Here is a 14,143-nt window from a genome sequence, read left to right on the forward strand (position 1 = left end):
TATAATGTATTGGTTCAACAAAATGGTAGGCATTCATAAAAAGTCGAGCGTACTCCTATAATTAATAACATTTGTAAAATAGTCTTCAATTCATCAATATAACTTCAAATTAATGTTTGATTATCAGCTGCGTTCAATTATTTTTTCATCAGAAATATACTAATGAGACTGGTGATACCTGCTATTGCTATTAAACTACCGTTTCTATCTGAAAACATAAAAACACAATAATTAAATTAATTAGAAGACGGCATTGCATTGCTTGTAAATAATCTTTTTGTATAATTAATTAAATTTCGAGGTGCAAACGTTTATTTTCAATGACATTCGTGTAGAGTTTGCACAGTTAATAAGCACCGTATTCATGTATAATAAATAATAAATTAGAAACTTTAATAATATATCAATATTCTATAAAATGTAATTTACTCCAATTTAATAATAATAAGATTATCAATTGTGTAAATTAATAATAAAGGAAGCGATAAAAAAGATTATTGTAATTAAATACAAAGGTAATATAAAATGCTACAACTCATAAAATAAATTGAAAAATACAATATTTAATTTTATGATTACATTTGGTCGAATAATTTATCTTAAGATATAATAAATTTTCTTATTTAACGTAGCTACACAAACAGTTGTAATATAACATGAAATTACAACATACTTTACTTGGCAACTTTACGCAACTATTTTTTTGTTAAAATATAAATACATAGTATTGTACATATTTACTGACGCAAAATACAATAGAATGGCATTTTATTAGAATATGTAAAATTTTTCAAAGCTTTCATTAATTTTCCATTTACTTTAGACAAGAATATTTAAATCCATTTAAATTTAAAATATATAAATAATATAACACATTCGCTTACCTCGTTTTTCTCTCAGTTTATTCCTAATTAATGATTCTAAGTGTTCGATCTGAGTGTTTCCTGGCTCAGTTGTAGAAAATAAATTGATATATTCTAAAGCTTTGTTGTATTCCTATAAAAATGGTACATTAAGTTATTTGAATGCAATTAGAATGTAATTAAAATTATAATCGTAGAAAATGTTACTTTTATTCTTGCATGGCCGATCGCAAGATAGTACATGCAATCTCTTCTTTCCATTGAACTGGTATCAAGTAAATTCTTTAGCAACAAAATACCCTTATATATATCAGAAGAATATTTACTTCGTACTAAACACCAAGCATATTGGAACTGAACTTTTGGATCTAAGTTCCCATTTAATAGCGTAATATTATATTCTCTCTCAAACTTCTATATAATAGTAAAATGTTATATATTATAAAAATAATATATTAATACTTCTGTATTCGACAGCTTTTTATAATAGTTAAAATTTATTTAACCAGAATCAATTTTCTAAATTAATATTAAACAAAACAAGCACAGGACAATCAATCACATAGATATATTTATTTCTAGGGAAATATAAATTAAAGAAAATGAAATATATATATAAACGCATGTATGTATTTATTTGGTCGATTTAGCAGCAAAAAGTATCGGTCATTGACTTGTAACTTTAAAATGATGTGTAACGAATTCACTTAGTTTATAGCCATAAATGAAATTTAAATAATAATAAGAATAATTATTGCGGCAGGCGATGAAAATTATTTTAATAATTTAATTTCATCTTACTTTTAAATCCTGGGCTGAAGTCATTTCATCCAATATATCATCCATTTTAACAACACAAATATTTTGTTTGATCAATTGACGGTTTCTCGCGAGAATCGCTTTGAAATTACAATGTTACAATAACTAATTGACTATGCGTTTATTAAAATCTCTATTCTGTTAATCTCGTCATTTCCCCAAATATTCAAACGACGGTATTGGGCAAGAAAACTTGATTTTCTCAATATTTATTTTCAATAGAATACAATATATGGATTAATGAAGAAAACGTGTGTTTACATGGCTTTGTATATTGTATTATCATCGCTGTTATATAACAATGAAAACAGATTTTCCAAAGATTTTTAAAACGCATATGCTATTTACGATACGTAATTCACAATTGGCTTTAATAATAAAGTTTTCAATGCACAAACTGTTTATGCGTACACTCTGCGCTACCTGTGTACAATATGTGCGCGCGCGCCCTCGCAGCCCCACACATAAAGCCCACATAATCGCTCACAATGCGCACACAAGTACTTACGTTATGTACAATAAAATCGAGCAGTGCACAATGAAAATGATTTTTTCTTTTAATTTCCAATGGCATTTAAAATTGATGATAAAAGAGTATTTTTCAACACTTTTTTTTATTTCTCTTATATATCAATATCGTTACAATGTAAATTAAATATATATATATATATATATATATATATATATATATATATATATATATAATATTAAGTCATTATTTTACGTACAAAGATGTTAACTAATTTTGATATTACTTCGTTAAATTGATTGTTTTTGCAAATTATTTTCATGTAGATATTAAAATAATTATTGTAGTGTATAAATTACGTGTACGTGTGTGCGAGAACGTGCCCGCGAGTGCGTCTGCATTTATTATAAGTGTTGTCACCAATGTTTTTTTATCATCAACAAATGTTAATTAATTAGTTGCGATACAACGACTTAACGAAGAGTATAAAAAAAATGCTTATAATCATTAGCATTAATATAATAAAAAATATATTTGTAAATTCTGCATTTGCGTGCATACGCAGCAGTTTCATGCATAATACAGATGACATGCGCGCATACACCGTAAATGTATATAATAGAAGCGCATCGTTGCGCTTGTGTGCGTGTGCGCGCGCGTGTGTGCTGTGGGTACGCCTATATACATTCCTTTTAAGAATTGAAATAATTTAATGGGTGCTTGTTTTTATAATAAAGGTCATCGAATTTTCGTAAATTTATTCAGCGATAATTTTCCTTTGTCAATTAATGTATTTAGCTGTTAAATTAAATATTTTGCTGCTTAACAAATAAAACGCTTGTAAAACCGATACACGTTTATTCGTAAATAAAAATTTGCTAATTATATTATGAATTTTAGCAGTTATAATAGAACTTTTATTATCAAAGTATGATGTAACTAACCGTCTCGGCTGTTAGATTTTTTTTTTTTATTTAGTTATATCATTAGTAAATTTTCAAAAATTTAAATCTTTTCCCCTTGGAGCATCAGCCATCTTGGTCTATGACGTCAGACGTGAAAAAGCCTAATATCGTCCAGCGCGGTATATTTTTTTTCAACTTACCGCATGTATTCAAAGTTCATTATTGAAAAATGCAAGATCCAATTCAAAAGTTGATATGACATATCTTGGCAATAAAGAGTAAGAATTAGAATCTTAAATCTCAAAGTGACGCCTAGCACACCCAAATTATCCGATTCTCTCATTACGAAAAGAATAAACAAAATTGTAGAAAGAAACAGGTGGTTGTAGCATAATTTAAATAAGGAATAAATCGAAAAGTATAGTATGGAGAATAAAACGCAAGTGAAAAATGAACCACAAGAACCATCGGATTCTGAATCTCAAAGTAGGTTAAATTAGATTCTTTTTTTTCTTTTCTTTTTCTTTTTCTTTTTTTTTTTTTTTTTTTTCCCCCCCCCCCCCACCACCACCATTATATATGCATGTATCTATGCACCTTGGAACAATCAAAGATTTATTTGTCGATGTTGATGATGTTGAAATTTATATTAATGTATGATACTTTTTAACTATACAATTTATTTCATTAATATTTTAATTTCTCAACAATTAGCGTACTTTATGTCGATTAATACTTTAAAGCAATATTTCTTAAATAAAATTAGTCAATAATTCTTATTGGCATCGATCGTGTACATTTCATTTATTAATATCAATATATACATATATATTTTCAGCAATTCTTAAAAAAGAAAAGGAAAACATTAACAATAAAGAAGAAAGTCCACCGGCCAAAAGAGATTTTCATGGAAAAACTAAAAATTCATCGTCTGAAAGTACGATACTGCCACCACCACCTCCTCCAACGATGCAAACCAACATTTTCTTTGATCTATTTTACGACGGACCTTACGATCTAACATTGTGCAATCGCTCCTGGGGAATTCACAGAGTGCCACCACCAAATCGAGCGATCGTTCTATCCGAAATAACATTTGCATTGTTTAATGTTGCAATGTCTCCATCGTATAAAAAACAAGTAAAATTTTAATACAATAAGCCGCAAATAAATTGCAGTACACTGTAAAAGCTGATTAATAATTATTTTAGGTAATATTTACGGATCACCTCAAATTTAAAGCTTTTGTTCTTGATAAGCTTGTAGTAGAGAAAACATTGGACAAATTGAATACTCAAGAAGACTTTGAACAATCCTTTGCAGAAATAGTTAACATGGTAGTATGCAAAGGGGGACCTAACATCGAAGACAATCAAGATATATTGTTACGATGTGCGTATAAAGACTTTTATAGTAATCGTTGGAGACATAAATCGTGTACAATAATAATTGAAAGAGGAGAAGAAGTGTGTAGGCCATGTTTGTATTTGGTAAGTATTCTCAGGAGTGGATAAAAGTACAATTTAAGAGATAATGAAACGATTTTAACGAATTGAAGGTGCTTTAATTTTTTCATTAAGCGCTTTTATCAAAAAAGAACCAATTTATAATTTAAAAAATATTGAGAACAATTGACATTCCACAGTATTTTTTATACAAAAAAAATTGTGTAATAATTATTTAGTATTCATAAGTTAAGAAAAATTGTATATTATTTATTTTGAAATTATCTTATTTATTATTAGAAAGCCGATTATTATTTATTACAATTTAATGAAAAATTACACAAACATTAAAATTGCTTTTAACTAATTCACATTAACAATAAGTAGCCATTTAATTTTAGTAAATGTATGTGAAACTTATGAACCATGTAATTTCCGTAGTATTATATATGATTAACTACACTATATGCATCATAAAGCGCATAATAACTTACAGATTAAAATTTGTACTCTCGTATTTATGCCAATTTTTATTATATTTTCTATTTGTCTTCATACTCTAAGTAAAAATTGTTCACATAATTTATTGTCAAATAAAGTGGCAAGCCCACGACTGTATAAAAGTCTCCGTTAATTTTTGATACAAAACATCCGCCCTTTTCTTGTATTCCGTACCCTCCAGCCTTGTCACTACAAACAACGGTTTTTCTTATTTCACCTATATTTCTTAACCTAATTCTTAACAACGAATTAACTTACAATGGCTCTCCCGTTTCAATGTACCAACGTATTTGTTCTTCCAATATACATCCAAACGTTACTTCCGTAAAATCACAAAACGTTATTTCTTTATGTTCTGATTTAATGCAGACTCCGGTATATACAATATGTGTACTTCCTACAAGACTAAAGGAAAAGGAAAATCATAATTTCTGTATTAATTGCAGCATATGCTTAAGAAGCTTTATGATAAGAATTAATTATGCCTACCTTGACAATATATCAAAAGCATCTTTTTTATCCTTGGGCTTACCATAAATTATATCTCCCTTGGTAACAATTGTATCGGCTCCGATTATTAACGAATCTTTAAAATTACTGTCTCCCTTTAATCGTTCATATACATCGTCGACTTTATGCTTAGCGAGATCGACAACATATTCGTTGTGGGTTTTGTAATGATCTCTATTTAGATTTTCATTAAAAGTTGATGGAATAACTTCTGGTGTTATTCCCTAGATAATATTGCAACCAAATTAAATATGATTACCTATTGCATTTCAAAATATAATAGACCATTTCTTTGCAAGGAAAGTAGCATATTTTATCAATTTACTACATTCACCCGCACAAATGACATAAAATAACATAAACACTTACCATAATTTGTAATATATCTAGTCGTCTAGGCGAACCACTCGCCAAAATAACTCTTCTTTCTGAAATAGCTCTCATCGTAGATTGCAACATTGTTTTATATATATATATAAATATTATTATTATTATTATTATTATTATTATTATTATTATTAAAAAATTATATTAAAACGAGATTTGCAATATTAAATAATATATTTGCATTCAAAATACATTTTTGTATAATTATTGATTCCGCCAAATGTGAATGTCACTTAGTAATTTCATTGTGTAAATCAGAAAAGAAAAATTTAATTCTATCAAATATTATCAACATGCAATTCACTTTTTTTTCTATCTAAAATAAAATGTTTCACTAAAGATTATTTCCTTTCAATTACCGAGATTTGTATTATCTTTGGAAATATCTTTAATTTTTAGGTTATAAAATGAATTTTGTAAATTGATATTAATAATCGTTTAAATTCATAATAAAATTGTCTCGAAACACTAAAAATTTAAGCTACTTTGATGAATTTTAATAGTCACGTGATTAATTTAGTTTCATAACTACAATTTATTTATACATATAACAATTGTTTGATGTATAAATTTTTTTTATTTATTTTTTGTTTTTTTTCTTATGACAAATTCGCATCAATAAGGAATGAATGGTAATAAAGAAAGCAAAATTATGATAAATTTAAGCAATTTAATTTGAATTTTACACTTATATATATATTTTTTTTTTATAAAAAACGATATTTCTGCAAAATAATACGAAGATTTTAATTACATTTTTTATTATTTATACATTCGATAGTGTGAAAATGAAATTATATTTTGTAATACGAGCATTAGAGAATATTAAAATTTAATTATAATTACTTACAATGATTTTGATACTTATAAAATATTTTGTAATATACTGATCGTTTAATAATTAATTTATTAAATTTGTTGTAATAAATTTTTGTATATAAAATATAAATTCAAAACATAGTGTACAAAAGGTTATATAAAGCTACAGTTTTATTTTGTAAAAGAAAATTTTTATTACCGTTTGATATATTTTTCTAATATAATATGCTTATAAAATTAATATTCGTAATATGATAGTTTTTTCGAATTTCACAAATGTAAATTAGTGCATAACTTGGCAAAGAGTTGTTGAAAAATTTCCATTATATAATCAACTAAATTACGTAAGACAATATGTCGAAAAAAAAATTATGTTCAATAGACACTTTTTATAGTTTTTATAACGTATGGAAAAAGTGTGGAAATATTGTAATAAGAATTACATTAAAAAACAATATTACTGCGTTCAATTTTATTGCATAAAATTTGAAAATTATTTAAATAAAAATTTTGTTATTATAATGATTTAAGCGAATAAGTTTAATTAATTAATACTAAATTTGTCTATAATTAAAAGGTGTGTACATTACAAAATTCAGTAATTTAATAGTTTGCATGCAAATGCATTGACACACCTTAATACGCGTACGTATATGTTTAAAATTTCAAAAAGTAGTAAAGTAATCGGAGTGTAAATAAAATCAAATATTGAAAAGAAAAGAAAGATTATCTTAATATAAATAAAGTTATAAATTTACATAAATACACAGTGACCTTTTGATTCAATATGTTTTAATTCAGAAATAATGGTAATAGGATGATGATGATAATGACAATAATACAGCTAATAATAATAATAATAATAATAATAATAATAATAATAATAATAATAATAATCGCCACTATGATTCTACAACCTAACAGTTATTAAATATTTCCTTTATACATGTACTACATTTTTACTTTAAATTTATTAACTTATTTACTTATAATTTATTTATATTTATATATTCATAATATTTACTTGTATATCTATCTCATTTATATATTTTTGTTCCAATGATTGTGGAATATTGTGTTATTTATGTATAATTCAACACCCTGCATAATGATTTCGTGCCTATTTAATATTTGACAAATGATTTTACTCTTTCATTGAGTTTATTGATTCAATGTACCACAGTTTGTAAGAAAATATCAACAATGCAATGTTATTATAGCAAAGTTTACATAAAATTGTAAAACAAAAAAAAAAAAAAAAAAAAAAACGGCTTTATAGATTAAATAAGCCAAGATTGAGAAAAGCACCCACGTAACTATGAATAGTGAAAACGATACAAGTAACTAAGTAATATTTTTTCATAAATTTCCTTATTTATTTTTCAATTAATAAAGTACGTTGAACAACACAAATACAGTCTATATGACGCTAATACACTTAAGTCCATATTATGATCTTTTAATCAAGTCTCTACAACATTATCCCGCGTACACACTTTACATAAGAAAAGACCTAAGTAAGTTGCTTAATTGTATACAATATTTATTCTAAAAACGTTTGTATGACTTGTCAAGACTTTATCATGACTGCTTTTCTTAAAATGAAAATATTAAGTCTTAATAACCGTTCCGAATGTTATAAGGCTTTTCTGGCATTTGTATAAATCTTACCAAACTTCATTTTTCTTTTCTTTTCTTTTCGTTTCGTTTCGTATCTTTTCTTGTCTTTTCAAACGTCTTAGCTTCAGTACAAAAAGTGTGTAGAAAAAAAAGGCACTTTGTATAACGCTAACCACTTAAAAATAGGAAGATTAACCGACGACGTCTGATCGCAAAGCCCTCGGCCATTAAAATCCTGAGACTATGAAATCATTCATCGTAATAATGAGAGATTTTACTGGAATATCCCGAGTGACTTTCATTCATTTTGCACGAAATCATTAGCAAGTTATCCATATCGCTTACGTTTAACTGAAGCCCCACGCACGATTCGGTAAATAAGATTCTAAATCCTTTATGCTACCCACCCTGCCATTGCTCGTCAGAGCGAATGCTTTTTCATTTTTCATTTTCTTTATCTTTAAAAATCTCTTACTCTTCGTTCGAAGCGTGCTCTGCGCACATTATTATTATTATTATTTATTTTTTTTTTTTTGCTGTTGTTGTTGGGTTTTTTGTTTTTTGTTTTTTTTTTTGTTTTATTTTGTTTTTATTCGTATTGAACGAAGAATCACGGAAACGCACTTGGAAATGCATCAGGTCTGCGACTCAAGGAGAATGTTTCGAGTGTCAACCCACGCTGTCTCCCATGACTTCATTATTCGATGCGACGACCTTCGTTTCTTCATCGAAATCTCTTGGGGCGAATACTTCCAATTCACATTGCGCGTCGACGAAGACCTAAAAACACGGCCTCTTATAATACTTATCCTTCATTTATTCGTAATAACAATTCCACGCACCATGGGAAAAGGAAATAATGGATGAATAATGGCTAGGAGGGAGTATAAGCAAAAGTTTAATAATAAGAAAAAAAAATAAAAATAAATAATCGGGTAACGCTTGTTTTTTTTTTCTTCTTCTTCTTCTTCATTTCTTTCTTTCTTTCTTTCTTTCTTTCTTTCTTTCTTTCTTTACCATTATGACTCGTATAACTATACCCTGTCTTGAATTCATATATGCTTCACACATGTAATACGGTAATCATGATAATTCATTGAAGAATTTCATATGAAATTGACAGATAACGTACGATTTATTAATTTATGTCCCTTGACGTTAATTACAATATTGTCAAGAAAATTATTGAAACAACGACACTTACTTAATAAAGATTTAAATTTTCAAGAAAATACTAAGGGCACACTACTTTTATCTAAATAAAAGTCATATACGCTTTATCGAACATAGTATAATAATAAGAAACCATAATTCAATTATCGTTGGCTTTCTCGTTTTTGTCAAGAAAATATAGTTAATAAGATAAATGGATCACTAATGCGAATGAATGGAGATTTAAAAAATTGACGAAAATCTTTATTTATTTCTTTTTACAGCTGTGCAGCGTAGCAGCTATGTGCTTTAAGATTATTTTTCTATTCGATTCAATTAATCTCAGAAATTTTTGTTCTATATCCTACTTTTACACTACACTCCACGATATTCATAAATGTAAATTAATATGTATTTTGGAAAATATTTTATACCCTCGTACCAATAAAATTAGGTAAATAAACATTACTAACATTTGTTTTTTTATTTTTTATTTTTTATTTCATTTAGTTATTTATATATATATATTTTTTTTTTTATATAAAGTATTTATACTATTGTTATTGTTGTTGTTTTTGTCGTTGTCGTTGTCGTTGTCGTTGTCGTTGTCGTTGTCGTTGTTTTCATTGTTATTCATCATCATCATTATTATTATTATGTGTATACGAGTTATTATTTAAAATTGCAATAATACACATTTTAATAGTTAAATTTTACTTTCAAATATCAGTAAATGTTGTTATAGTTTAATTTTGAGAGATCGTTTATACTATTCGTTTGAGTCACGAAATTTATAAATGCAAATCAAAATATATTTTGCTTAGTATTTTTTTCCGTTCAAAACTTGTCTCTAATTTTCATCTTATATATATATATATATATATATATATATATATATATATTTATAAATTAAAGATAGATTCTTAAATTTCCATTGATTTAGCATATTGTAGGAAAATTTTTCATTAAACAAATTTTCTACGACATATTATTGTTCTACGACATTTACGACTATTATATTTCAATGTATAATTCAGAAAAAAAAATTGTAATATATCAAACTATTTTTTATTCGACTGTAGAGTGTACGCATGTATGCACGTACGTGTGCATGCATGTGTGCATTTATGTATGTATGTATGTATGTATGCATGCATATACATACAGATAGTTATATATACACATTAATGAAGAATATAATTTTATTATAATTTTTTATCATTATGATAATGTATGTCCTACTTATTAATTTTATATACACTTATAATATAAGTAATTTAAATCTAAGATAAAAGAATAATATTTATTAATATAAAAATATATTAGTCTTTTTAATGGTATTTAGAAAAAATTATATGTATTTATTAAATCGATATTTTAACATTAAAAAAAAAAAATAAAAAAAAAAAAAAGCACTTATGGCATTTACAGCTAAAGATATTGTAACCGTATATAGGATATAAAAGTATTGGCAATGTGTTTATAAAAATGAAAATGAAGTGAAAATTTATAACGACTGATAGATAGGTAATTGTTGAGATAAGTTTGCAAAGGAAATATAAAATACTTTATTTTAATTTTTAAAAGAATAAATTATGCAGTTCGGTATTATGCTTTACAATTGTTATTAATAGTTGATCGCAAGGTGTATTTCAAGCAATATAATAACAGTGAATTCTAATAAATTTTTCTCCAAATAATCGTCCTCTAATCAGCTATTGTATTCAAAATTTCGTGAAAATATATTATAGGCAATGACATTTTGTAATGTCACCTGCTAATTTACTGCGCGAACACCTCCTCACGCGTACGAAATGACGTTTCAGTCTGTGGATAACTTTCACAGCAACAATTGCATTTACTTCATCTTAAATAATTACATATTCATTTGTTAACATGATATTTTGATTATCGATAAACTTAATTATAATTCAAGACTGTATTGAATTATTTTCTCTCTCTCTCTCTCTCTCTCTCTCTCTCTAAGCGATTCAATAATAATCTTGTATATTTACATGTAAATGTGCAACAATTTTCTTAAAACTGAATTCATATATGAATTTATGACAGAGTATATTATTAATATACAAAGCACATAATTCAAATATTATTTATTCTTACTTCTCGATTGGATCCATCGTTGCATATTTCTTGGTTCATTTGATCATTTGTTGCTCCTGCTGTTACATAGAATAACAATTAAAAAAAAAAATTTTTTTTTTTGTAAAACATAAGCACGATCATCGATAAAACTTACTCGTTTCGTTTTGTCCTATAGCAGTTTCAAGTGGTGCAGAAATTGTTTCTGAAATTTCTCGACGTTGAGCTTCGGCGTCGATTACATGAAGACGCTCTCGGCTGCGCCGTAGTTCTTTTCGCAATCTTTCTCTTTCTTCGTCTCTTTCCTTAACGATTTTCTATAAGCGATTTAGCCAATAAGCGATTATGTTTTAAATAAGGTAAATTTAAAAGAATGTATTTTAAATGGAAAAAATTAAAATGTTAGAACAACATCACTACTTGATAAAATAATCCGTTTTTTTTTTTTTTTTTTTTTTAATACCCTTTACCAAAGTACCTTCCCTATTAATATTTTTTAGCGTATCTTCATCGACGTGCCCGTGCCCCTCCCCCCCCCTCCCCGCCCCTCATCACCCGGCTCTACTATGTCAAACCATTTCTCGGAAAAATCGCCTCCCATACATCCCTCCATCCCATACGTCCCTCTTGGGTACACATCCAACACATTCGTTGAACAACCCATCCCCCAACATCGCTTTCTGCGGTTTTGTTTTAACGACGAAAAGCACTTACGAGAAGATGCGATAGTTGCGAGGCCAGAGAATTGCAGACGGGTTGGAGCGTCGAGACAGGGACCGCGGGCTCAAGGGTGCGCGGATGCGGCCTTGGAGTCGGACACCCGGTAGCCTCGCAGCTGCTGGATGTGCTCGCGGTCTGTGTCGCCAGCACCGTTTCCGTCTCACTGACCGTCAGCGCCGAGTTCAGCAGCTCGATCAGTTGATTCGCTAAAAGTACAGGATGAAACGTCACTTTGATTTTAAAGAGTCTCGCTACAATTTAACGGCCAATCAAAGGATACACAACTTGTCTAACGAGTTTATCGATCGACTCCATATCATTTGGCAATAATAACCTTTATCGGACTATTTTAAAGCAACAATTTATAGCTCGATATATGGGCATATGGTGGGCATACGATATGAAACCATTTACATTAGTTTGACGTTTACGGCAGCAATAATTATTGCACACTAACGTAAGAACTTTGCGCAAATTCGCAAAGAAGAATTTGGAAACAAATATGCCAAGGACCAATTGCTTTTGCAAAATATTGATCACAATCGTTGAGCTCCGACAAATCGAATGACACAGCAGTATTTTAAGAGTTTTACAAAAATTCCATTTTTAATCATAATGACAATAACAATATAGCCTCCCAAAGTACATTATCGATTACGAATAAATACATAATAATGTATTGGGATGAATGAAACGTCGATAGTCTCACGTGCTTACCTTGACCAATAGCTGCCAGTATAAGTTCAGCGGGCTCCTTTTCAGCAACTGGGAGATCCGAGCCTGAGTCCGTCATTTGCTCGGTGTCTGCTTTTGGAATATTCAGTATGTTTGCGACTATGCATTGCTTCTCGATCAAGGCTTGCTTGATCACTTCATCTTTTCGTCGCAAATACTCTAAAACACACGATAGATACGTTCTGTTGTAGGATTTTTTTTTTTTTTTTTTTTTTTTTTTTGCCTCTTTTCGCCAACGACACTTGTTTTTCCCTTATTTAAGACTTTCTTCAAAAGCACTCACGATCAAGTATTATATAAGGCTCGGGTCGTGCATTCTAATAAAGCGTAAAATTAGTATAAATCGATTAGAGGCGCGAGCACACGTAAATGACTATTTTCAGTCATTCAGTCATTTAAATGCACGACTCGATAAAAATCATTTCATCACTAGCTCGATTCTCAAAGCAAACGTATAAATCCAACATTACCATTAAACCGCAACTTTTAATTATGAATTTTAATAGGCCTAACGTGACTTTGTTTATTTATCGATCGATCCTGGCCGGCCTATTATAATTAACTAATTGAAGAAAAAAACAAAAACAAAAACAAACAAAAAAAAAACAAAAAAAAAAAAAACAAAAAATAATATATAAATAAATAAATAAATAAATATAATTATAATGATATCGCAATATCGTATTAATAACGTATTGATCGAATAATAAGCGACTGTACTTGTCAATGTACATAGAGTGCTTGCTACTTTCTACGGTATGGAGCAAATGATGGCTAATATCAGTGCCATAATTCACCGGTGTAATTGCGGTGATTACGCGACTATGTCAAGAGCCAGGCGATGCCTCTAATGTAATATTTCCGAACCTGGATATCCGACCCGAAGCATCATTACCGTCATTCATCGGGATGATCGAGTCAGGTCAGGTAGGCGGCCGAGGACGCGTGCCACACGATCCCAATATCCCTGCATAAACCCCGCGTATTCATTTATACAACTTCAATTTTATATTTGCACTTTGCAAGGTTGAGCGGAAATAAAAGGTCGTCAATATATCACTGGCCGAACTATCCAAAACTATCCAAAACTATCCAAAA

The 14,143-nt window shown here is 28.4% G+C and overlaps 4 protein-coding genes across 4 annotated transcripts in view; 1 reads left to right on the forward strand and 3 right to left on the reverse strand.

The window, feature by feature from the left end:
- Positions 1–137: 137 nt before the first annotated feature.
- On the reverse strand, positions 138–1,709 carry Fis1 (Mitochondrial fission 1 protein). The gene is made up of 4 exons (XM_011498864.1): positions 1,665–1,709; positions 1,071–1,277; positions 885–996; positions 138–208 (listed from the first exon to the last, which is right to left on the reverse strand). The coding sequence occupies exons 1-4, from the start codon at positions 1,707–1,709 to the stop codon at positions 138–140; spliced, it is 435 nt and encodes a 144-aa protein (XP_011497166.1).
- Positions 1,710–3,140: 1,431 nt separating this feature from the next.
- LOC105361235 (uncharacterized) lies at positions 3,141–4,624 on the forward strand. The gene is made up of 3 exons (XM_011498344.1): positions 3,141–3,542; positions 3,895–4,196; positions 4,268–4,624. Exons 1-3 carry the CDS (start codon positions 3,482–3,484, stop codon positions 4,568–4,570), a joined length of 666 nt encoding a protein of 221 aa, XP_011496646.1. The 5' UTR covers positions 3,141–3,481; the 3' UTR covers positions 4,571–4,624.
- A 195-nt stretch (positions 4,625–4,819) lies between these two features.
- Positions 4,820–5,980, reverse strand: LOC105361236 (N-acetylserotonin O-methyltransferase-like protein). Its single transcript, XM_011498346.1, has 4 exons — positions 5,882–5,980; positions 5,492–5,736; positions 5,261–5,407; positions 4,820–5,191 (listed from the first exon to the last, which is right to left on the reverse strand). Exons 1-4 carry the CDS (start codon positions 5,969–5,971, stop codon positions 5,044–5,046), a joined length of 630 nt encoding a protein of 209 aa, XP_011496648.1. The 5' UTR covers positions 5,972–5,980; the 3' UTR covers positions 4,820–5,043.
- A 2,927-nt stretch (positions 5,981–8,907) lies between these two features.
- RhoGEF2 (Rho guanine nucleotide exchange factor 2) overlaps positions 8,908–14,143 on the reverse strand; it is a 63,027-nt gene continuing 57,791 nt past the window's right edge. The window contains exons 24-28 of the mRNA XM_011498865.1: positions 13,028–13,204; positions 12,305–12,516; positions 11,748–11,907; positions 11,612–11,670; positions 8,908–9,118 (exon numbers count right to left, since the gene is read on the reverse strand). Coding sequence (XP_011497167.1) covers positions 9,008–9,118; positions 11,612–11,670; positions 11,748–11,907; positions 12,305–12,516; positions 13,028–13,204 — 719 coding nt within the window. The 3' untranslated portion in view covers positions 8,908–9,007. The remainder of the gene's footprint in view (positions 9,119–11,611; positions 11,671–11,747; positions 11,908–12,304; positions 12,517–13,027; positions 13,205–14,143) is intronic.

This window comes from Ceratosolen solmsi, unplaced genomic scaffold (assembly GCF_000503995.2).
Source record: "Ceratosolen solmsi marchali unplaced genomic scaffold, CerSol_1.0 scaffold30, whole genome shotgun sequence".
Classification (NCBI taxonomy): domain Eukaryota; kingdom Metazoa; phylum Arthropoda; class Insecta; order Hymenoptera; family Agaonidae; genus Ceratosolen; species Ceratosolen solmsi.

Coding starts and splice junctions, on each gene's coding strand:
- Fis1 (XM_011498864.1), bottom strand. CDS start 1,709: ATGGATGATATATTGGATGAAATGACTTCAGCCCAGGATTTAAAA. Junction 1,278..1,664: donor CTTCAGCCCAGGATTTAAAA/GTAAGATGAAAT, acceptor ACTATTATATAG/AAGTTTGAGAGAGAATATAA. Junction 209..884: donor TAAACTGAGAGAAAAACGAG/GTAAGCGAATGT, acceptor TTATGTTTTCAG/ATAGAAACGGTAGTTTAATA.
- LOC105361235 (XM_011498344.1), top strand. CDS start 3,482: ATGGAGAATAAAACGCAAGTGAAAAATGAACCACAAGAACCATCGGAT. Junction 3,543..3,894: donor ATCGGATTCTGAATCTCAAA/GTAGGTTAAATT, acceptor ATATATTTTCAG/CAATTCTTAAAAAAGAAAAG. Junction 4,197..4,267: donor CTCCATCGTATAAAAAACAA/GTAAAATTTTAA, acceptor TAATTATTTTAG/GTAATATTTACGGATCACCT.
- LOC105361236 (XM_011498346.1), bottom strand. CDS start 5,971: ATGTTGCAATCTACGATGAGAGCTATTTCAGAAAGAAGAGTTATTTTG. Junction 5,737..5,881: donor TAGATATATTACAAATTATG/GTAAGTGTTTAT, acceptor AATATTATCTAG/GGAATAACACCAGAAGTTAT. Junction 5,408..5,491: donor GCTTTTGATATATTGTCAAG/GTAGGCATAATT, acceptor CTTTTCCTTTAG/TCTTGTAGGAAGTACACATA.